Source organism: Lacerta agilis, chromosome 6 (genome assembly GCF_009819535.1).
Source record: "Lacerta agilis isolate rLacAgi1 chromosome 6, rLacAgi1.pri, whole genome shotgun sequence".
NCBI lineage: Eukaryota > Metazoa > Chordata > Lepidosauria > Squamata > Lacertidae > Lacerta > Lacerta agilis.
Genome location: NC_046317.1, coordinates 19,652,835 through 19,676,628, shown reverse-complemented (window position 1 = coordinate 19,676,628; position 23,794 = coordinate 19,652,835). Strand labels below are relative to the sequence as shown.

Here is a 23,794-nt window from a genome sequence, read left to right as displayed (position 1 = left end):
AAAGGACTTCTGAATTTGCTGCTATACTGTTCAGGACAGGCAAATGGAAGGACTTCCTCGCACAGCAGGTGGTTAAAAATATGGAAATCACTTCCACAAGATGTAGTTATAGCAACCAATTTGGAAGGGTTCAAAAGGGGGGTTAGCCCAATCTTCCATGAATTTGTCTATCAATGACCAGTAGTCGTAATGGCTATGTTCTGACTCTAGCATTAGAGGTGGTATGTCTATGGATACCAGTTGCTTGGGAGCATAATGGTGATGTTGTGCTCATGTCCTGCTAGTGGATTTCCCATAGGCATCTGGTGAGACACTGTGTGAGAACAGGGTGCTGAACTAGATGGGCCTTTGGCCTGATGCAAGAGGGCACTTCTTATACTCTTACAAGCAACACTGGAGTATGGTCTGCAAATGAAGCGTCGCACAGAGACTTGCAAATAGCCACTGGCCTGCTTGCCCCTGATGAATAAGAACTGCTGGGGAAACTTCATGAAAATTGGTTCCTTCTTTCAGGTCCCAAACGCTGACACATATCTATCTGGTGAGGTTGGCAAGTAATACGTTTTACTGCGGACTTTCAACTTCTGCTAGAGATGTATTAGCGACAACTGATCACGCAAACGCACCTGTATTTCTGGCATACTCTATCTTCATGCGGGTAGTTTGGAGACCAGCTACTGAGCGAGGGATAAATGACAAAGCCAACTGAAGATATATATATATTATATACCTGTAACTCGGGACAGCACTTGATACGACAGATGAGGTGGACAGTGGTCCACAAAAGCTTAGGCCGCAATAAATTTGTGAGTTGTTAAGGAGCCACAAGACTATTTGCTGTTTCTATTCCAACTGAAGGTTTTTGCATGCTGAGCAGAGAGAAGGAATGCTCTACCAGACCTCACAGCATCAAAGAGCTTTTGCAGATACAAGCTCCGAATAAGGTACACCCTCCTCTGTTTAGCTTACCGTTTGAATGGCTGGGAAGAACGTCAAGCATCTCCTTGCATCGCGTCCTTACATTTTGTTCTTGTGATTAGCATAGTTTGGAAAGCCAAACTGAGAAATCATGATGTTGGAGTATTTCAAAGGCATGTTGCCATAGATACTAACCAATTTATTGAGGCAGAAGGACCTCTGGAGCAAGTGCTCTGCCCGATGCCACATCCCAGAATAGCCGCTATTACTCTCTTTCTCCAAATTCCTGATGTCGACTGGCTTCACAAACATGCCCGGGGGCTTCCCAGTATGTTTGGCCACCAAGAAATTCATGGCAATATCATCACAGTTCTGAGTCTCATCTATCATGGCGTGCACAGCTTCAGGCTGTTTTTGAAAGAGTTCGAGGTATTCACTGCTGAAGAAGGCTGCTCCTACGAGAATCATGGAATACTGGTCTCCGTTGCCACCGCCAGGACTCTGCAGTTCGAAGCTTCCGTAACTGTATATCCCTGAAGAGCTGGGCAAGTGCTTTCGAGGAACAAAACCCACTATCTGATCCGGGAATTGCTGGAAAGAAAAAGAAATTATTATTATACGACGGTCATTCGGAGCCTTGTTCCGAATGATCACAGAGGATTCTATAATCAATTGGGAAGAAACTAAGCGGAAGAATTGACAATAAACCACATGCGTTCGTGCACTGAATCAAACAAAATGTTAACGCAACGCCATCTGATTAGACTTCCTAGTGGGTACAATTCACAAGCCCATAAAATGGGCAGATACTGAAGAACATTTAGGGCTCCTCGTGGCTGGTGTTCTTGACACAATAGTAGTGCTATAGTGGTGGAATTTTTCTGCTTCGATTTGTTCCGAGATGTTTTCCCATTGTCCAGAGGGGATATAGAGCAACAAAAGCAGGCAAAATTCAGAGCCGTAGTCAAGGGGGGGGGGAGAGCTAGCTGGGTTTTTTTTGCCCCAGGTGAAACCTCCAGAAGGACGCCATTGAAGCTCCCTCCCTCCCTTTCTCTCTCTCTCTCTGTCTGTGTGTGTGTGTGTGTGTGTGTGTGTGTGTGTACACAAATGTGCATGGGGAGGTGCCAAACCGAGTCATTGACCCGGGTGAAATGAAGCCTAGTGTCGCCCCTGCAAAAATACACTTGAACAAATAAAACTATATCAAGTGTCAGGAATCTCAGAAGCAAGTTACTGGGTGTGCACTGACTGGAAATGAAGTCTGTGTGACCACCCTGAAACTCCAGTTGTAGGTGCAAACAGTGAAAGCAGGATCATGTGTGACTCTCCGATAGCATCATAGACACAAAGCATGATAAGTGCTCAACGAAAAGGATGTCTGCAGGTGCCCTACCAGTATATTATTTTTATCACTACAGTAATGGCTTGCATTTGTTGTAATAGAGGCCTTGCTGGAAGTGGTCAGTTGGCAAGCCCATTTCTCTCTCTCTCTCTCCCCCCCCCCAAGATGCTGATCTACAAAGCTCATCCTAATGCACTGTCTCCAGCCCCCGTTTGACAGACTTGCAATCCATTCGCTTAAAGTAATATTTTTAGTCTCTTGCTAATTGTGCTGTTTTTAATGTGCATATTTGACTTCCTTTAGTAACGTTTTCTCTTGAAGATTTTTTTTGTTAACTTTGCTGCGTTAAATGTGCATTCTGTAGTTGACCTTCTTTGTAATGCTCTATTTCAAAAATTTGAAAGACAGTATTTTAGTTTCCTGCTAATTATTCCTGCTTTGAATGTGTACTTTACAGTTGACTTTCTCCTGTAATGTTTTATTCTAAGATAGTTTTATTTGATGTTTTGATGTAAGTTGTAAACTACTTTCTGAGATTTTTCTCTTAGAAATATAAAGCGGTATACAAATGAAATTAACAGTCTCTGGGGATCACTGCTTTTAGGGACATGTGAAAACACAAATCTTTTTCATTCTGAACTATGTCTTTCTACATTCCTTGATGCTTACTCCTAGGTAACTACGCACCCTTAGAGAAATACCAAAAAACATTATAATAATTCAGTACAATTAAAAACAAGGCATGCAAAGCAAAACGCAGACATTACCTGCCAAATGGAGAAAGCGAAAACTAGGTCATGGGCGCTAACTAGGGTATCATCATCCATCATCAAAACAGCTGAACAGAGGGAAAATGCATTTTGATGAGAACACACATTTAAAAAGGCATTACTAAGCAAAAGGCGTATGACAAATTAGAACAATATTCACTGTGATTACGCTTGCTGGGGAGCGGGGAACAGAAGACTTTGCTTGCTTGGGGGGGGGGTGAGAGATGAACCACAATCTAGGGAACATTTTCAAGGCCCAGGATCTTGCAGACTTTGTTTGAGTGACGTGAACAAAAAGGGAAAAATCCCAGGGTGCCCAAAATGAGATGTGGAGTTTGCTGGTGCTTCCCGAAGGTGAATGGGATGGTGAAGCAGCCCCTTGCATGCTATTATACAATGGGGGGGGGGCAGTTCTATATGCACACATCCTTGGGACTACAACTCCCATCATGCCTCGCTAGCCAGTGGTCAGGGATGATGGGAACTGTAGTCCAAGAACAGCTAGAGACCCAAGTTTGGGAAATGCTGTGTTAGAAGAAGCATGTTGGCAACCGCTGTTAAGGAGTGAGTGAAAAGCAGAAGACTGGAGCTGGGGAGAGGGAGTCAGGTCAGTGCAGGAACTGTGAAGGTGCTGCGGAGGAGGAGGAACTGACGGTGTCTTTCTGTCACATAAAAAAAATACAACATAAGAACTCTTAGGCTTAGGAATGTTGACCTTCCAGGGCTGGTTCACAAGTGCCCATACACCGCTTGAGTTCTCATCCATTGCTGACGCACAACTGAATGTGCAAGCTGCTCTGTTGAAAAAAAAAAGAACAACAGCACCTGCGTTTCAGGCAAAGGTGGAAAAACACTCCATGGCTTGAACTGGAATTTGGCTCAGCAAAAATTCCAGGAAATAGGTTTGCTTGCTTTTTTTTCCTTTCAGAGGCATATTCCAAAATCCAGAACATGTTGCCTGATCTCTCCACCGAGGACATCAGTGGATTGAACGCTTCTTCCAACATTAGCAATAAGGGGGCAATCTCACTGGAGTCATCTTCAAGAGGCCTTCATTCCTACTTGGTACCAGGAATGCTACAGCTGCAGGGTCCTAGGCACTAGGGAAATGCCTTAGAAACTACGAGTTGGATTCTAGTGTTGTTCCCCCTGCAATTAGCACAATGGGGTTTACCTCCCCACTTTTCCCATGCCCCCTTCAAAGAAATCCGGGGGATAGGGAGAATCTCCAGGGGAGCACATGGGGAAAGAAAAGGGAGGTTGTTCCACTCATGCTGGTGGGAACATTTGTTTTAGTGCAATATCGAACTCCTCCCTACATGCCACAGAGGTTCTGGCCCCTAGCCCTGTGTCAACAAGGAGGATTCGAACTGCCAACCTTACGGTTGGCAAACCCAAGAGGCTTGATGATTCGACCAACCGTGTCCCAGCTTACTTCATAATGACAAGCTGGACAAGTTAATACAATTAGACGAGTAATTTTGTAGATCTGCAACATCCGTAGTTTTAGGTGATGTATGGAAATTCTGTTTGCAGAATCTGAGCCGTGATTGTGCATTCACCCACAGAAGTTATCGCTTGATGCTGTAGCCATCAAGTGATGAAGGTGCATTGTCAGGTATGCCTTGGGTTGCTCATGAGTAAGCTGTCCGAACTGTCTTTTAACAGTTTTATTGCGCTAAACTATTTACAAAGCAGAGAGCTGAAAAACATGACTGTATCAGTCGCTAGCAGAATCCAGGAGCGCCGGTTTCCGGCTACGACCCCAAAAAGGAATTTCAGCATACCCAGGCGCCTCCTCCCCTGTCTCCTTTTGACCCCCCTGCGCAACTGGGGGCGACGGAAGAGGCGTGCTCCCCTCTGAGCGAATGTCGCGGGACGCGCTGGGGCTCCCAGCAACACCCCCAAGCCGCTGCCTCTCCAGACTGCTTGTTCCCTGCCCCTCCCCGCCGGAGGAGTGGCTCTGCCCGCTTGGAGAGGTATCGCTACTGAGGAGGTGTCAGGGCTCTCGAAGACACTTCCCGTGGGGGGGCTCAGGGCAGTTCCCTGACATGCATGGTGAGAAATAGCACTTAGCTATAACGGCCCCCCTACTCCAAGTGAGAATGATGGTGTAAAACAGTAATAGTCCCTGGGGTGGGGGAAAAGAGAAACACACCAATAATTACCTTTTGTTTCCAGCTCGGGAAAAACCTGAAGCCTGTTCCTCATGCGATTTACTGTTTGTGTCTTGAAGATAACTGGGACGGGGTGCGGTCCCAGGGAGTTCCAAATTTCCTCAGGGGCTTTCTCTCCAATGTTATTCCATACAACAATCACTTTGTGCAAACGAGGGATGGCTTGATAATGATTCAAAAGCTTCAGCAGAAGGTCGGTTCGATTGTACGTCTGCATAACGAGAGTAAAGGAATCCGAGGCGACCTGGCTCTGAGATTTTCTTTCCCTCCGCAAACTGAGCATTTTGTCTTCCTTAATATTTGGCAGCAAAGCGGTTAACGCACCTGCCACAAGGAGCAACAGCAGGATCACGACAGAAGAGAAGTGAAGTAGCCGGATCCCCATAATTCTTCCAGGTAGTTTGCAGGTGTGATAAAACCTTTATTATTTAAAAAAAAAAAAAGTGAGGAAGGAGGGGAATCAGCCAGTCATGGTCAAACCTCACAAAATACAAAATTAAAATTGAAGGGTTAGTAAAGTTAGGTGGATTTTGACAAGTTAGTGGAAAATTTGCTATGGGTCTTAAATCGCATATCTTTTTTTTTACATTTTTATTGCACAATTTTATTTTACAAGAAAATTCAAATTAACAAAACAAAAGCGTAATTTTGTTCCCCCATAAATTTCAAGTTAACAAAGTAGCAGATACATATCACCTGTAAATGTATATCTTATTCATTGATTTACCAAACCAGCTCCAACTAATACAAAATTTTAATAAAATTAGATACAATACTTAATGATTGTTTGTGTCATCTTTTCATCCTTCTATACCTATTTTGCAAAAGGCAAAAGGTTAAATCGCATATCAATGTCTCTGAACGTTTGACAATATTATTTTTTCCCTTCAGCTCGGACATAAGCAGACACTCAATACAAGAGGTTTTGTGATGTGACAAACAGTAAGGTTGGAGAGCCACCAAACTCCGTGTAAAATGGATTCCTTCTCCATTCCTATATACACGAACCCTTTGTGCCACTAGGGCATCATTGGTCTGTGCTTTTAGGCAAACCTAACAGTTCTAATCCGATAAAAGTAGAACAATCCAATTCAGATGTGGGAATTGAAACTTCAAAGGCTCATTGATGAAGACACAAGGCAATTCAAAAAGAAGCAATAGTCATATGGATACAGATACACTTGGACGGGGGGGGGGGGGGAACAATAGGAAAAATGCCTAAGTGAACAAATGTCACCTGGGAGAAGAGTAGCGGAATGAGCCAACTGTTTCATTTGTATCATCAGAGCAGTACTTGGCTACATCAAGGATATATGCTAAGCAATACTCTGTTACTTTGTGGAGCAGAGAGGGTCTCCTGGAACCAGTATGGAGGTCCCCTTTGAGGGAGCTACTGGGTACCACTATTAACCACAATCCCTTTGTGTCTCAGCGAGAACACAAGGAACCTTTGGTTTCTGTGAATGTTAGATGGAAGGCTCTGCTCCCTGAGCTAATATGAAGCAAAGGCCTGCTGTGGAAGTCAGATGAACAACAGCTCAATAAAGATGGAAGTTCTGAAAACTCTATACTGTATGTGATGCTCCCATCACTGACTTATTAACTACCATAATTGTTTAAGGTTTGGGACTGAACTGAGTTGCAAGCTGGACTTAAAACTTCTCAGAGCCATTGCTTCTTCATTCAGAATCCTAGGAATTTCAGAAACCTGAAATCTGTAGCACCCGGGAGGGGCTAATTGAACCCGCAACCTCCATTTTGGCATTAAGCAGACCTTACGGATACTACATCGGTCAATTTTTTTGTATTTTTTAAAATGTCTTTCCCCGTTCCCTGGTCACCTGCTGCTTTGTGTGACATCTTGCCAGATAAATAGTTCTGGTACATTCTTGTGATAGTGTGCTTAGTCCTAGTGAAGGTACCGCCCAACTGTGGATTTTGGAGTTATTAGTGAGTTATTAGTCCATTAAGTTGGAGTTATTAGTCCATTAAGATTTAACCGATCTCTACTCCTATTGTTATACACCCCAGCAACAAACAACTAATTCACAGTACACACCACTGGTGTGCTCACAATGGGGTTTCGGTGTGGGTTTTTGTTGTTGTGATTTTAGCTACCTATTTAGCGGTTTATAGGATCAAGCCATTAGAGTGACAACATCTCATACACAAAATGAAACCATGGTTTGCAAGGCAGCAGTGTGTTTTAGAACACACGATTCCCTTTCTTTACATAAAGAATTATCACATATGAGTGCAGATCTGATATTGAGGCACGTAAGAAGGGTTCCAGGAGGCAAACTACGATTCAGTAACACAGCAAACCAAATTGCAGCGACACTTCCTATAATCACTTCCTAACGTTTATAGCAGCATTCTTCTCCCTTTCTTCTAGGAGTTAGAAACACAGGCAATAATTTAATTTCAAAAAAGCACTTACGTAAAGTATTTCAAATGGAGGAATAAATTTGTTGCGAGGACTCACCTCATTCCTGCACTGGCAGCTTTACAGTTATTAGTTGGTGTGCCAGGGAACGGTGTTTTGGAAAGCCTTTAGCTCTGTTGGAAAATGAAATTATTCACAATAACACACTCTTGCAGGTGGGCTCTGTAAAATGATCCAGCAGGCAAACATGTGGGCCACAAATTTGCTAATGTGTGTACTGTGTGGTTAGCTGTCCTATTTCCCTTTGATTGCAGAGAGAAAATGACTTGTATCATCAATCTATAAAAACCTCTTATTATTTCCACCTAATGTATGCAGCCCTGCTATCATTTATATGCAAGTCCCACACACAGTGCAGCTAAGACTGCAATTTTACACATTTACCAGGAGTCAGTCCCACTGATCTCAGTGGGGGTTATTTCTAAGTATGTATTTATTATAAGGCTACACTGTAAATATACAGCTACAGCCAACTATGTTGAGGTTCACACTTTTAGCTCTAATGCAATCCCAAGTGAAAAAATAATTGGCAACGTTCACATGCCATGTTAAACCAGGGTTGCTGTTTTATTGTGGATTATTGTTCACAAGCAACGGGCTGGTGCATGCTAACCAGTGTTAGAAACTCAGATATATAAACTAGGTGCCAAATGGCTTCTTAAACCTGGGTTACAGTCGCCAAAAAGGAATGTCTAGTTGTTATTTTGGGTCCAGACGGCTCGAAAGCCGTATTTTTCAATACGACTTTTGGGTTCCTGTTCCGATTGTGCAGGTAAAACATGACATGGATTTCCACAGGATGCGTTGCTAGTGTGTGAAAACAAGCAAGATCCAAGGATCGCCAGGCCTACAACTCCAGATGGTGGACATATCTGGTGCCATCCTGGTGCCCGGGCATCTTCACTTGGTTGCAAGTGGCCAATAGCAGGGGCAAAATGCGCCTGGTGAATTTCAAACGCCGACGCTAACTAACCACTCCTAGTAGCAATTCCCCCAACATGAGTGGGGGGGAAACAGTTAACCTTGGCTTCCCGTCACATCTGAACCTGGGTCTGCGGTTTGTTGCTCCATAATAAGCCAGGATTCATCAGCCAACAACAAACAATACAGTATTTGAAGGCTGCCTGTTATGAGACTTCCCGGGGGGGGCAAGTTGTTAGACTGACCCCCCAGGCAGGAACGAAGCCTCTGTGCCTTCCTGGCTACTCGAGTCCAGGGGCACGTTAGTAATATGTGATTGTTCCCAGCTAGCCAAGAACAACACACACAAACCAGTGAAGGCTAAAACTACTTTATTGTAGATAAAATGCAGAATATATGTCTGCGTAGCAAGCTCATAAATTCAGAGCTGTGCATAATACGTCTAGCATCCTTGAGCCGGAACAGAAAGTAAAATACAAAAGTACATTACAATAACATCACGTGTGGGAAGATTGGTAGGACCAGTGGTTTTCCCACAGGGTGAAACATGACTCTTAAGTCAGGTGACCTCGCTGCTGAGGCTCTTCGCAGCTCGGCTTGTACTAATATCACAACACTGCCTTGGTAAGGACCAACAAACCACAGTCCCAAGTTCAGACATAAACAAGTTGCCAAGCTTAACAGCAGCTTTCTGGGCTGTTTCTCCTACTTGCGCTAGGAAAGCATCAAAGTGAGAACTATCAGGTAGTTTGCACTAGCACTTTGCTCATGCACAGAAAACATGGTAATTCTAGGTTGTGATGTACATACAGCCCCACTCCCCATTTTTGCCGGCACTCACCACGAAGTTGCTACAGTAAGTGCCACACTTTTTAACAACCCCACAAAAAAAAGAAAAAAAGCACTGAGTACACTATACCTTGAGATAACCATAGTCTCATTTTCAGGGGGGCTAAATATGAGTGGCAATCGCACACAGGTATGTACCACTGCTAGAGCAGTGTAGAACTCAGATCGATCCCTTGTTTTGGCAACCCTTCCACTGAGAAGCTTGTTCCCTGACCTGTGTGGAGCTCATTTCCAAAGAAGTGTGCTTGCAATCATTTATTTATTTTTATTTATTGAATTTATATATACCGCCCTATACCCGGAGGTCCCTCGTGACTAAAACACAGCACTATTTCCAACTTGCAGCCTGGAACCCATGCACACTTTGGAAACGAGGCCCTGCTGATCTGAACGGGGCTTGTTCCCAAATGCGCACAGATGGGTTCAGGCTATCCAAATACGATTGTGGCTCAAGCCCAAGCGCACACAGCGGGACATAGCGCTGAGCAATCCCCCCCCCCCCGCTACAAGATTTGGGCTCGTAAAGCCGAGATCCCAAGGGGCTGCTGCAGATGCAAAATTGCAAACAGGGTTTTGTTGGGCTGCACGCAAAACAGCATTCAAAGCGGGGGGGCATGCACACTTTGGGGTGGGGGAAGCACCCCCTTTCTACTGTTACAAAACCTTAAGCAAAGCAATAGTTGCAAGGGCGGGGGGGGGGAGGAAGTAATGAAAGAGCATGGATGCTGCAGGCGATGGTGGTGCGGCTGGGTTCCCTGCCAGTATTGGGACCCGCTGCCTGATCCTAGCAGCTGTGCAAAGCAGCACCTCGTGCAATATGCAGGCCATCAGCCCATTTGCTTGCCTTGTAAAAAAAATATATATTTAAAAAATCGTCTCCAGATCTACCCGCCCGCTTAGCCAATAAACAAACGCCGCCAAGCGCACATAAACACAAAATAAGCCGCTAGAAAGAGGCATTTCATTTGAGGTAGAAGATCTTCCGGTCTGAACATGAAACGCTGCTTCTCCCCCACATCATTCCCACCTCCCGACCCCGGTTCGGATATTGTGCCGTCGCCGCCGCCGGCCTCGTTCGCGTGTTCGCGGCTTCCCACGGTCGCCTAACCTGCAATCGACGGGAGCCAAGCCAGGATTTCACATCGTCGGGACAACGGAGATTCCGGGCGGCTGGCTTCCGAGGAAGCGAGCGCACGCGCAACCCCGCGGATCTTGAGCCGCTCTCCCGGTGAATCAGCTGCGATCGCAAGCATCCATTGCAGCGCGAGAGGAAGGCGAAAAGGGCTGGACCAAGACCCGAGATCTCTTCCCTTTCGGTGCGTTGTGCTTCCTGTTGGAAGAAGATCCCGCCTCTTGGAGAGCGGGATCTTCAGAACTGTATCTTCGCCTCTCGGTTATTTGTTGCGATTTTCCATTTCAGCTGTCTCCGATGGATTCCTGATGTTATTATTAACATAGCTGTCAAGTTTCGGATTTGAAAATAAGGGATCACATGCAGTAACACATGACTGGTGTGCACTGCCTCGAAATAAAAAGAAGTGAACAAAAGAAGGCTCACATTAGGAGGCATTGCTAAAAAAAATGTCAACTTTGTAACCAGAGGTTCAACTGAATAGAATCTGAATCACATGCACTTAAGGTGACTCCCGGCCTGGCCCCAGCTGACTGCACAACCTGGCCTTTGGAGAGGCCATATAGACAGATACCTTTAGCTTCTGCACCCCTCCTTTGCACACCTGTCAACACAACCACATAGGCATTTTCCACAACAGCTCCGCAGCACAAATCCCTTCTGCAGGCAGGCACCCGTGCGCAAGAAATGCGCTCCGCTCCCCACAGCGGACCCATGCTCCCTCGCCCTCTCGAATTTCCCCTCTGCAAGCTGCATCCATGGATAGAACATCGCACCTAAATATTTCCATTCTGCACAACGTGAAGCATTTGCACGACCCCCTCCTGACAGCACCACACACGGAGGGATAATTCCCACACACAGCTTGATGGGCACATGTGCAAACCCACCCCACCCCAATATATGTATATCAGATCTGCATCAGAGGGAATGGCACATGCCTCTTTGTCAATTTGAGAATAGTTGCACTCTGTGGGCAACAACGTATGGGAATAAAAAAAAAGTTGTTTTCCTTTAGGCCTGGGCAGGCCGGGTCGTCCTCTTATATACCTGCTGGGATTGACAAGTCATCTGACCCTCACCTGAATCTCATAGCTCTCCTGTAGCTGCCTCTGATTGGTTATCATTTAAATATTGGGGGAAATAATTATCATCACACATCCTGTGCCTGGAAGTTGCCAAACCAATTAACCAACCAGAAGGATTACTGTTAATAGCACCAGTTTTCCTATAACTTGATATTGCTGGATAGTTTTGATCAACTGCAAAAGCATTTTTAGTTTGCTTTCTGTTGCCACACTGGAACGTTTCTTTATTAGTGCCACTTTGTTTTGTATGATTCCTTGCAAATGAAGGAAAACAACTTTTCTGCTTGTATACGTTGATAATATAATTTTGGTTACTGAGGACAAAGAAGATTGTACAAAAACAAGATTGGATGCAGGCCATGCTGTAGTGTAGTGCTTATGCGACGGTGAATAAAAGGTGGCTGGGCTCATTGTCTCAGGGTTTGGGGGGAAGAGGTGACAAAACTGATTTCCAATAAGTGCCCCCCTTTATTTCCATAACAAGTCCTTGAGTCTGTACTCTGAATGGTGACATCAGGGGCCTAGAAGGTGCAGGGCTTGTCAGTCCAACGCCTACACACTCTCATCAGGGCTGACCTTAAGGCAATTGGAGCAATTGGGCCAACTTGCATTTAGGATGAGAGCGTTAATGTGAAATGTAGCCCATTTTCTAGGAATCTTAACATGGGATAAAGCCACATGCAACATGTAGAGTGTCTCCCCCCCACCGGCTGCTGCCATTGATTCCATAACAGATGGTTCTTGCAATAGTTCTTCTTGGTGGATTCATTTCTTATCTGAGCTTTGCTCAGTAAGAAACAGATTAAAGATGGCTGAAGAACTTAGCTGTGGGACGGTCACTTGTAAAGAAGTGGGCAAAAGAATGGGACATAGTGTGATGAGTTTGGGGTAGGTTGGAGAAGCGGTCAAGCAAGTTCCTTTGCAGGGGAAGACCAGATGACAGCCGCTTTTATGGTCTAAACCACTGAGCCTCTTGGGTTTGCTGATCAGAAGGTCGGTGGTTCGAATCCGTGCAACGGGGTGAGTTCCTGTTGCTGTGTCCGAGCTCCTGCAAACCTAGCAGTTTGAAAGCACACCAGTGCAAGTAGATAAATAGGTGCTGAAAGATACTCGGAGTCCAGTGTGATTTTCATGCTCTTTATTCAGCTCATAGTAGTGAGGAATGCAGTTCCCCCAAAATGTTTGCTTTATATACACTATTTACACAATGGGCCCCACGTGATTGGCTAATTCCGGGATACTCCTGTATGCCAATCGGAATGCGGATTCACTTCCACCTGGAGCTGGATTGGGTGGCTCCTGCAGACCAATCAGACAGCTGCAATCTCAATCCTATTGTTCTGGGACCAGTCAGACTGCTGCAATCTCAATCCTATTGTTCTGGGACCAGTCAGACTGCTGCAATCTCAATCCTATTGTTCTGGGACCAGTCAGACTGCTGCAATCTCAATCCTATTGTTCTAGGACCAATCAGCCTGCTGCAGTTTGGATCCTATTCAACTCAGTACATAACAGGTGCTGTGGCGGCGGCAAGGTAAACAGCGTTTCCATGTGCTCTGGTTTCCATCACAGTGTACCGTTGTGCCAGAAGCAGTTTAGTCATGCTGCCCACATGACACGGAAAGCTGTCGGCCTGAAAGTGAGATGAGCGCCGCAACCCCATAGTGACCTTTGACTGGACTTAACCATCCAGGGGACCTTTACCTTTACCTTTTAGTGCTCTGCTTCACTTTGGAGGGGTGAGGCGGGTTCCAGTGAGCTAAGAAGCAAGTACTGTAGGTGGGCTGGAGAGAGAGGAGAGATGCTGCAAAGCTGAGGCCAGAGAGACACATTTAACTCTGTGCTGGTCTTTGGGACTCCCCTGGTATCAGAAAGGGGGAGCAAGATCAGTTGGGGGGGGTCAGTGCAGTCCTACGCTCATGTTATATATGTGTGTGTGTGTGTGTATTCTGTATATATGTGTGTGTAACTGAAGCCATGCTGTATAGCCTAAAGACTAAAGACATCATCATAATTACTAATCGCTCACATGACACGGTGCACACACACCATTTGAATGGCAATACCCATCAACTTTTTTGGGGGGGGGGCCTGTCCCATTCAAATATTTTATTGAGGGGCTGAAGACAACTAGGAATTGGCTCCTCTGCGATGGGGGCATACAGGGCTAAAGATGTATTGTCTGCTGTTTTATATTCTGTTGGAAGCTGCCCAGAGTGGCAACCCAGTCAAATGGGCGGGGTACAAGTAGTAAATAACAACAACAACATCAACAACAACAATTCCTCTTCACCCAGACCTTGCTCTAACTAAGCAGTCTATGGCTTTCTTTAAAGCTCTGTGTTGGGAGGGTCATTGCTTCGTTTGCTATGTTATGTATTTTTGTGGGGGGGGGGTTATACTGTAAACTGCCCTCTGATCCTCGGGCAAAGAGCGGTATATAAATTAATTAATAATAATTATTATTATTCACGGCCAGGAACTAATACTAATAGTGGAAAAGGTCTGTTGTAAAGAAACAGGCAAAACAATGGAGCACAGTGTTATGAGTTTGGGGCAGGTTGGAGAATGTATTATTGATGTTGTTATTCTGTTATTGTTGTTGTTGTTGTTGTTGTTGTTATTATTATTATTTCCAGGCCCTGACTAAACTCCAGCCTCTCCCACAGAGCGAGAAGCCCCGCCCCTCTCTCCTCTCTCTCCCCGCCCCACGTGACGCAACTCAGCCTCCGCTCCTACCACGCAGGCTCCGTAGCGGCGCCTCGGTCCGGTTGTGCCGGAAGTCTCCCTTGGCGGAAGGGGCCGGCTTCTGGGCTCACCTGGCAGAGAAGCGAGCGCGAAGGGGCCGGGGGCCGCCTGCCTGCCAGCCAGCCTGCCAGCCAAGCCAGCCCGCCCGCCCGCCCGTCAAGCCCCGCTTCGCCGAGCCAGGCCAGGCCTCGGGTCCCGCTCCCCTTCCGCCCAGCCCCCGCGCGGCCCGCCACCCTGGAAGATGCTGCCTTTGTCCATCAAGGACGACGAGTACAAGCCGCCCAGGCTCAACCTGCTCCGAAAGGTCTCGGGCTGGTTCAGGTGAGGAGCGGGAGGGCGACGCCAGGAGAAGAAGCAACCGGGGCGAGGCCCCGACGCGCGTTCACACGCGTGTGTGTGGGAATGCGGTCGGAGGCAAGACCAGCATGAGGGCTTGGCAGCATGGAGGCTGCCTCGGGGAAGAGGCGAGGCTTTGTGTTGTGTGAGGAGCAGGCTTTGCTTTGGCAGGCCTTCTTGTCCGGGATGTGGCCCCCCCTTGGGGGGGTCGGAAGGTGGAGATGCAGGTGCACTTGGGGGTGGGGCTTGCAACTGACGCTGGGGGGGGGGCTCCCATCCAGCCTGGTACAGACGTGGGTGGGGGGCGACCACAGAATCCTAGAGCTGGAAGGCACCCCCAGGGTCATATAGTCCCAACTCCTGCAATGCATGCCAATTTTGCCCAAAGTGGGGCTCTCGAACCCACGACCCTGAGCTTGAGAGTCTCCTGCTCTACGGATTGAGCTGTCCCAGAGCACCAGCTTCTCTTCTTCCCTGGAGACTCGAGAGGCGAGACCCCGGCCAGCATCGCTTCTTGGCCAACTCTCTTTTTCACCCCCATGCTCTCCTCCTCCTCCTCTAAGTGCTCCCTGTTTCCTGCCCTCCCTTTAGGTCGATCCTGTCGGACAAGACGTCAAGAAATCTCTTCTTTTTCCTCTGCCTCAACCTCTCCTTTGCCTTCGTGGAGCTGCTGTATGGCATCTGGAGCAACAGGTACCGGGGAAGGGAGGGAGGACGCGGGAGAGGCGGTGCCTGTTCAGCTCCACTGCTACTGCTGCCACGTCTCCCTCTGGCTGGTGCTGAGGAAGCACCAGCGCCGGGTGTGTGATGATGGCTGAGAGAGTCATTGGCCCTGGGAAAAGAGGGTGTGTGTTGGACTATCTCATTCATTCCTCCTCCTTGGAATCATTTCAGTTACTGGCTGAGCTGCCAGTGTTTGTTTTATGGGAAGCGGTCTTTTTGGTACATGTTGTTAAGAGCAGGTTTTACACTTCAGGAAGAAAAGAAGGCAGGGAGGGTTTCAAGAGGAGGAGGTGACTGTAGTAGGGGGGGAAAATGTTTGGAGTCCTTATCCCTTTTTGGCTGGCTTGAAGGTTTTTGTTGGAGGCACTGCTTGCATAACCACATCTGAGTACATGATCTGCTAGATTTGGTACTCCTGAGGAGTTATGCAGTGTACCCTGTGTAGAACTGTTGCTATAGTAATACCAGGGAGAAAACGCTGCAGGATAAGGAAACCTTAACTGGTCAGGTCCTGTAGATTAGAAGTTGCCAAAGGCAAAATGTCAGCATGCTGTTTCTTTAGCTCATGAAGGCGTAACTTCTGCAGCTGTAATGATGCTGCAGTGGTTCATGATTGATATCTAGGCCTTTATCTTTCTCCGGCAAAATTTGGGAAAGTTGTTGATAGTTTATGGCACTTGTATTCTCTTGTAGAAGCCATATAATCAATCCCTAATTTCTTAAGAAGCTGTGTCCTTGTATCCTGTAGTGACCAAATGGATGATGCCAGTAGCTCCCCAAAGCAAATCAAGTACACTACACTAAGAGCTGGTTCACACATGGCTTTCCCCCTTCTGTAGACAGAGAGAGCACTATAGGAAACCCCTGACAGATAAATTTGGGAAGTTATGGCAGCTTCTGAACCAGTACAGATATCATACTTTGAATAAGTACAGATATCATACTTTGCACATATTGCACATATTGCTATATACATGTTAAGAAGCACATGTATGTAGGAGGAGGTGTTAGTGTTACAGGCAACTGGGGAACGGGCAGACAAAACGCCTTTGAAAGAATTTCCTGCATTTAACCAGCAGAGAGAGAATGAAGTATTGATACAACTTATTCATATTTATTTGTTTGGGCTGCTTTTTAAAGGTTTATATGCATGAATAGCATGGGTTCTCGTCATGTTGGTGCCCTTCAGAAATGTATTGGTGGCAAAGGTATTTGCAGTTCAGAGCCTGATGTTATGAACTGCAGTTGGGCTACAGAACCATGCCGGCTTTTGACAGCATGGGCACCTTTCAGTACAGAGAGCTCTGAGAAATATTTCACCATGTATCTGTTGCAACAATATAGCTTGCCATAAGAGTCTAGAAGGAAGGCTTTGGCGTTCTTATGTCAGAAAATAAATTGTTGTCACTTAAAATCAATATATAAACCACATATGCATGATATACTTGCACCTTAATGCTAGACACCTGTAGGTTCCTGTGATGGGTCTGAACCCTGAAGCAGACTTCAACATTTATTCCACTGTGATGAGCAGGGCAGTGTCCTCTGGCCTACATGATGAGCTGACTGCTTTCCTGCAAACTTTGAGGTTGTGTAAGTGGGTGGGGATTACCCCAGGAGTTGTGCGTTGATCCCTGCCATCTGGAGCACAAAATGGGGAAGTGGGTGTTGGGTGCTGCTGATTGAAGGCATTTAGGGCACCTTCAATCAGCAGAGCTCAGCCCAGCTGCTCTCCACTGACCCTTTCTTCAGGAATGGCTTTCATCTATGACCAGCAGTCATTAGATGCCTTAATAGTCCCTATGATGCACTTTTATTAGGGTTCCTATGCATCCTAGCGCCTTGTGGTATGACAGGCTTCTTGGTATGCATATAGTCTCTGACTTCTTGGTATCTTTTATTCTCAAAAGCTGTTAGAAGTTGCTCTGTGAAATTTTGCATTACTGTGTCTTGAAGAGCCCCGTTTATTTTTGTAGCAAATAGTATATTCATAATAAATATTTAAATATTGCTTCTTGTGGGTGGGTCTTCTGTGACTACTAGGAGAGATGAGGTGGGTTAAATCTAAATTATGGTTATGATTAGTGGAAAGCTCATTCTGACAATTTAAATAGAAACACACAATTTCAGAACTAAAGTATTTTATGAGCCACTGGGAATGTATTTGTTTTTATGACAGTCTTTATTTTCTGCTCTTTAGTCCAGAGACTTTCAGAGAGTGCCTACAATTCAAATAAACATACCACATAAGATACCAGTATCAGAAATATTTAGCACCAAGTAAAACTCAAAGCTGTTAAAAGATCTAATGTTGGTACTTAAAGGCCTGGGCAAGTAAGATGGTCTTATTCACACAGTGTTAAAAAGAATCGGAGTGTGCATCAAGCAAGCCTGCCTGGGGAGAGCATTTCACAAGCAGGATACAATGGCAGAAACGACGTTTCCCTGGTCACTAGCTGCCTCCCTACACAAGGCAGGGGAAGGTCCTTTGAGAATGATCTAAAATCTTTGGGAGCGTCATAAGAATGCTTTCTGCTAGTGTTTCTGAACAGCTGATGAATGCTATGTACTTCAGATGCTTTTACGGAGTGATGCTAATATAAATACAGCTTAAGTTAGACCAAGGTTAACGTCACTTAATAACATGATTCACTCCAGGCAGGCCTGTTTTGAAAGCTATGCTTCCAGATTTAGGATAAACTACCATAGGAGTAATTATTTTCCTGGGGTGAGTAATAGTTTTTACTTGCCAAATTGCTCCAGATGCCATGTGAGACACAGCTTTACATTCCAAGGTGGGCTGGTAACAATTTTTATGGAGTGGGTTCCCTTTTGTATTTATTTCTTAGTCTGATCCAAACCTACCTTCACTGATAAATCAGAGAATATGGTTGTTTCAGTACACAGATTAATAATAAGGAAAATAACCATTTCATTGGAGCTGAACTTGCTAACTCTTTTGAGCCTGCTTGTTTCTGGTGTTGAAGCAAACCAGTCAACAGGGACTTGTTGAATTGCAGTGGCAGGGATGAAGGGCAGTATACAAATTTAATAAATAAACTAAAATAAATAAACTATAAAAAAAGAATTGCAGTGGCAGTTGTGGATATTAGCATAGGGAAGTTATATCTGGAGATCTACCAGATCTTACAGGTGAAACTCGAAAAATTAGAATATCGTGGAAAAGTCCATTTATGTAAGCAATTGTTTTCATTAGCTACTGGAGTTTAATATGTGAGATAGACTCATGACATGCAAAGCGAGATATGTCAAGCCTTTGCTTGTTATAATTGTGATGATTATGGCGTACAGCTGATGAAAACCCTAAAGTTGAAATTGTGAATTTCGGGTTCTCATCAGCTGTATGCCATAATCATCACAATTATAACAAATGAAGGCTTGACGTATCTCGCTTTGCATGTCATGAGTCTATCTCATATATTAGTTTCACCTTTTAAGTTGAATTACTGAAAGAAATTAACCTTTCCACGATATTCTAATTTTTCGAGTTTCACTTGTAAATTACAATCTGTATGACTGGATCCCCAGGAACAAACAGTATTTACCTCATTGGACTGTGCGAACCAGTCCTCTTAAAACAGATTCAGTGTAGGATTTATTTTTAACTACATCAAAGGCAAAATTTATTTTGCTGGTTCTATTAAAAACAAATAAACAGTTGCAGGTAATCTTGAACATATTTTGGCAGAAAACTGATTCATTACTATAATCCAGTATCATTATAGCTATGTAGATGGGCTAGGCAATTTCTCACCAGTGGATTGTAATAACAAGTGACTGTAAAGCTCCCATTAACATTCCTGACTTTTACCACTTGCTGAAGACTTGCCATTAAATGGGCTTGATCAGGAAATAATTTGCCATGAATCAGTAAACACATACATTTTCCAACTCCTCCAGGTGTTCAGGAATGGCTAGGTGAGGCTATTGTCTTGCCTCTGTTGTGGGGAAAGTGTTGGTGGTTATGTTACACTCTCTGATTTCATCTGAATGTCTTATCCAGGATAGACTACAAATATTTTATCCCGGATTTTACTTTTGGTCATAATACACTTAATTCCTACCTCTGGCTAATAAATTAATCATCTTGTAGTTCATTGTACTGAATTTTCCCAATGCTTTGTGTATAAGATCTATTAACTAGTCTCACTTCTTAATAGGTTCTGATGGGATATAGTTTTTGAATGAACTAGATACCTTGTAAATGTGTACTAGCAAGAAAACAATATTTTAAGTAAAAACTTCAAAGGAACACTGGCTTTTGAGCAATCCTTGTGCACAGTGGAGTTGCTAATGGAACTGACCTTGAAGCATTCAAATGTGGTATAACTTCTGGTACCTAACCAAATGTTTTCTTTGGTTTTCCAGTTTAGGTCTAATATCAGATTCTTTTCATATGTTCTTTGACTGCACTGCTCTGTTAGCTGGACTGGCAGCATCAGTAATTTCAAAGTGGAGATCAAATGATGCCTTTTCTTATGGGTAAGTACATAAAACATAGATGTTCTAAGAAACCCATATATTGCCTCTAATGCCTGATGGTAATAGATGACAGAATGTCAGCATACTCTAATCAAACTAAACAAGGCAGTGTTGCATTTAGGAATTGTACTGAAGTGGGCTGGTGGAGTTAGGCTGTAAATATTTCTATTGTAATTTGTCTAATGGACACTACCTTTTTGGTAGGAGGTCCAAGTCTCAAGACACTTGAGAACTTATCACCTTTAATGTTAATGAAAATATGACTTAAATTAATGTCAGACTGTTTAGCTGTTGGTTTGGGTACACTTTCCCACTCTCGGGGACATGTGCAAGCTTCCAGAAATCCGAAGCTCTCTTTGCTTAGGGTACACAATGAATGACTAGTAGGCTATGGATACAAGTTGCCTTGAAAAACTGACTGGTGTTATGTTGCTGCTGAGACTTTCTGTGGGTTGCACCCCGTTAGTTCCTGGCTTCCTGATTGTAGTTTGTTTGGGAAAGTGCTGGCTTAGATGCAATGCTAAGACGGAAGCCTCCTAGTTGTTTCTGTGCTTGATGAAGGGAAGAGTGAGGTCAGAGTGCTTGGTCTTCGTGCACCACCTAATCTTTCTAACTATGGCTTTGCATTATGTGCCCATGAGACCTTTGTGTCATGATGCCTGAAGGACCTCTTCAGTTTCATGCTTCACACATGTGCATCATGTTTGCTGGCTCATGGTAACTAATTGATTTGTATCAGTAGCTGTCTGGCAGGCCACACCGGGCCCTGTATCATCTTTTGGACTTCCTGAACTTGGCACAAACCCTTCTGAGGACCAAAACAGATGCTCACATCTTTGATAAACACACATGTCAATTTGGCTATAACGTTTATGTGGGGTCCACTTCTATTGCTCAGTCAAGCATGTAGAGGCCTACAGCAACACCCACACCAATGGTGCCCCACTAGTTTAATTTCCTCCGCCTAACAAAGCTCTGATAATGAAAGTGAGCTGATTTGGGAGATGGGGAAAAGGCAACTCTTCAGGCAGCAGAGCATGAGGAGGTAAGTTGGCTTTACTGCTATCCCCTGTGCACTTAATTTTACGATAAAGTTGGCACACACTCAAGTTAAACTGGGAAATACATTTTTAGCAAACACATGGCATATCTGGTTTTGGCCTCAGTATGAAAGGAAAAATGAGCTTTCATATGCTGCTGGGAGTAGCATCTGCCAAATGAGAAGCAGGGCCTGGTGTGCTGCTTTTGACCTGGCTAAGGGCTGCTTTCTGTGTGGGTTCATGCAAAGTGCTGCTTGCTGGCAAGAAGCAAGCTGAACGTTGCCTTGCTGCAGGAAATGGGGGACTGCACCCCCTCTGCAGCAAATCTTCCATACCTGGTGTTGTGCCTGCAGATCCATGTGAGCAGCAGCGCTTTTGGGTCTTCTCACTCAGCTGGTTTGAAAGCAGTGTTCAAGACTCTGTTTCTCATTCAGTGGGTCAGTGCTTCTCATTTTGAAAAATTATTGTAGGGGCTTTTGTGATGATACAGTTCTGGTGTGGAGTCTGTATACCTTATTTGCATTCTAGAAGCAAATAGTACAAGGTGCTAGCTTCAATTCTTGCATTAGTTATTCTTTTTTAAAATATCACTTTATTTAGATTATTCATCCACCAGTTGTTACTGGGTTTTTCAACTACAGGGAAAAAACCTAAGACTTCAATACAAAATAAAATAAAAAATTCTTTCCAGTAGCACCTTAGAGACCAACTAAGTTTGTTCTTGGTATGAGCTTTCGTGTGCTCTAAGGTGCTACTGGAAAGAATTTTTTATTTTATTTTGTTTTGACTATGACAGACCAACACGGCTACCCACCTGTAACTAAGACTTCAATAGTTGTGGAATTTGGGCTAATGCAGAGTGCTACTAAGATCTTTGTAAAAATCTTTCTAGGTATGTTCGAGCAGAAGTACTAGCTGGCTTTGTCAACGGTCTGTTTCTGATCTTCACAGCCTTCTTCATTTTCTCTGAAGGTGTTGAGGTATGTTATGAAGATGGCTATAAATCATTCCTGATAAATAAACTGATTTGTGCAGTTCAGTCCTGTGGTTATTTACTTGGAAGTTGGTCCCACAGAGACCTGGTGTGCATGACACTGTAAGCCTGAACCTAGTGGCATTAAAGTCAATAGCACCAGTGCTGCCAGAGCAAAGAAATATGTGCAATAGTGCTTCCAAATGCAGGAAATGCATTCCCAAACCATCTTTTCTCAAGATTTGAGAAGGCCCAGTTTTAGCCCCATTATCATATTAAATAGCAGGCTCAAACCATAGCATGCTTCCCTATCAGAGGGCTAGGCTATGGGCAGCCAACACTTCTACTCTCAGAAAGACCAAATGGTGGTGCAATCCCCAGAAAGAATTAGGAGCGACGTAGCACAAGGGAGATATTCCAAGCAGCTTCTATCCATACTAAACATTCGTCATGTATCCCGAGGAAAGAGAATGGCAGCTTCATCTGCTGACTTGATTCTTCAGTCTTCCCCCCCCCCCCCCAAGCAAACTAGATAAGTGCTAAGCCAGGAATAAGCCAAGACCTGCTCTTGACTTATTTCTGGTTTAGTGCTTATAGTTGGTTTGAAACAAACCATGGCCAGAGTAAACCAGACAAACCAGGTTCTGGGTTTTTGTAATGTGTGCAGCATCCCTGGGGGGTTAAAACAAGCCATGGTTCAACTTGATTGAGTGCTCTTTGGTGGAAGGGATCTAGCCATGATGGCTATGCTCTGCCTCTGCAATACCAGTTGCTGGAAACCACTGGAGAGGAGGGTCCTCTTGTGCTCGGATCCTGTTTGTGGGTTTCCCACAGGGATCTGGTTGGCCACTGTGAGAACAGGATGCTGGCGTAATTCTGCAGGCTCTCCTTATGTGTGGATGCAGACTATGCTTCACAGAACACTGATGTGTAGGATAACCTGAGAATGTTTTATAGGTGGATGTTGTAAATGACTTGCTCTGAAACTTTCTGCTTCCCTGTTGCAGAGAGCCCTTGAACCTCCTGACGTTCATCATGAAAGACTTCTTCCAGTTTCTATACTCGGCTTCCTTGTAAACCTGATAGGAATTTTTGTGTTCCAACACGGAGGACACGGCCACTCTCATGGTTCTGGTAAGATGCTCAAACAATAACCTTACGGGCCTCTCCAGGCATCCCTTTTATTACACATTCATGATGATTTGTGCTCATGATGTTATTGGGGCAGTCAGACACGACCCCGTTTTCAATTTTGTTTGTGCCTGCAAAAGCTTTGGGTTGAACATACTCTTTAATTTCCACTCAGTGGATGTACTAGAACTTCCTGCTTAAATCCTGTAACTTTTTATACCTCAAATGTTCTGAGTTGGGTTTTTTTTTTTTGGGGGGGGAGGTGGGGATGTCCCATTTTTGCTGCCCTGTAGTAATGTAATAACATTGGGGAAGCAGCGCAGAACAACTTACAAAGTGGAATGATTTGTGGACGGTCCAGTATAAATCTTCCACCAGTGCACCATTATTGCAACCGTGACATGCTGCAGAATGCACTTCCAACAAAACACCAATCTGGAGAGGCCTTTAATCAATCATTTTGTCTCCAGTTTCACTAGATGGCTCAGTACAGTGGAACCCCGGGTTACGCACGCGATCCGTTCCGGGTCGCCGTGCGTAACGTGGGCGTGCGTATCCCGAATGCACGGAAAAAGCCCCGAAAACCCGGAAGTAGCGCGATTTGAGCACTACTGCGCATGCAGGGGTTGCGCATGCTCCAGAAACGCTTCTGGTTTGCGGGCGTTCTTAACCCGAACGTACGCAACATGGAGCATGC

General features: G+C 44.9%; 2 protein-coding genes across 2 annotated transcripts in view; one reads left to right on the top strand and one right to left on the bottom strand.

Moving 5' to 3' along the window:
* Nucleotides 1-422: 422 nt before the first annotated feature.
* EXTL2 (exostosin like glycosyltransferase 2) lies at nucleotides 423-10,723 on the bottom strand. The gene is made up of 5 exons (XM_033151512.1): nucleotides 10,532-10,723; nucleotides 7,693-7,766; nucleotides 5,199-5,626; nucleotides 3,028-3,098; nucleotides 423-1,509 (listed from the first exon to the last, which is right to left on the bottom strand). Exons 2-5 carry the CDS (start codon nucleotides 7,695-7,697, stop codon nucleotides 1,018-1,020), a joined length of 996 nt encoding a protein of 331 aa, XP_033007403.1. The 5' UTR covers nucleotides 7,698-7,766; nucleotides 10,532-10,723; the 3' UTR covers nucleotides 423-1,017.
* A 3,823-nt stretch (nucleotides 10,724-14,546) lies between these two features.
* SLC30A7 (solute carrier family 30 member 7) overlaps nucleotides 14,547-23,794 on the top strand; it is a 28,206-nt gene continuing 18,958 nt past the window's right edge. The window contains exons 1-5 of the mRNA XM_033151511.1: nucleotides 14,547-14,712; nucleotides 15,319-15,420; nucleotides 19,840-19,953; nucleotides 21,886-21,973; nucleotides 22,974-23,100. Coding sequence (XP_033007402.1) covers nucleotides 14,633-14,712; nucleotides 15,319-15,420; nucleotides 19,840-19,953; nucleotides 21,886-21,973; nucleotides 22,974-23,100 — 511 coding nt within the window. The 5' untranslated portion in view covers nucleotides 14,547-14,632. The remainder of the gene's footprint in view (nucleotides 14,713-15,318; nucleotides 15,421-19,839; nucleotides 19,954-21,885; nucleotides 21,974-22,973; nucleotides 23,101-23,794) is intronic.

What these genes read in the sequence shown, in the direction of transcription:
- EXTL2 (XM_033151512.1), bottom strand. An exon ending in TCCCGAGCTGGAAACAAAAG is followed by an intron (nt 3,099 to 5,198) that starts GTAATTATTGGT and finishes CCCTCTGTTCAG; the next exon opens with CTGTTTTGATGATGGATGAT. An exon ending in TCGCTTTCTCCATTTGGCAG is followed by an intron (nt 1,510 to 3,027) that starts GTAATGTCTGCG and finishes TTTTCTTTCCAG; the next exon opens with CAATTCCCGGATCAGATAGT.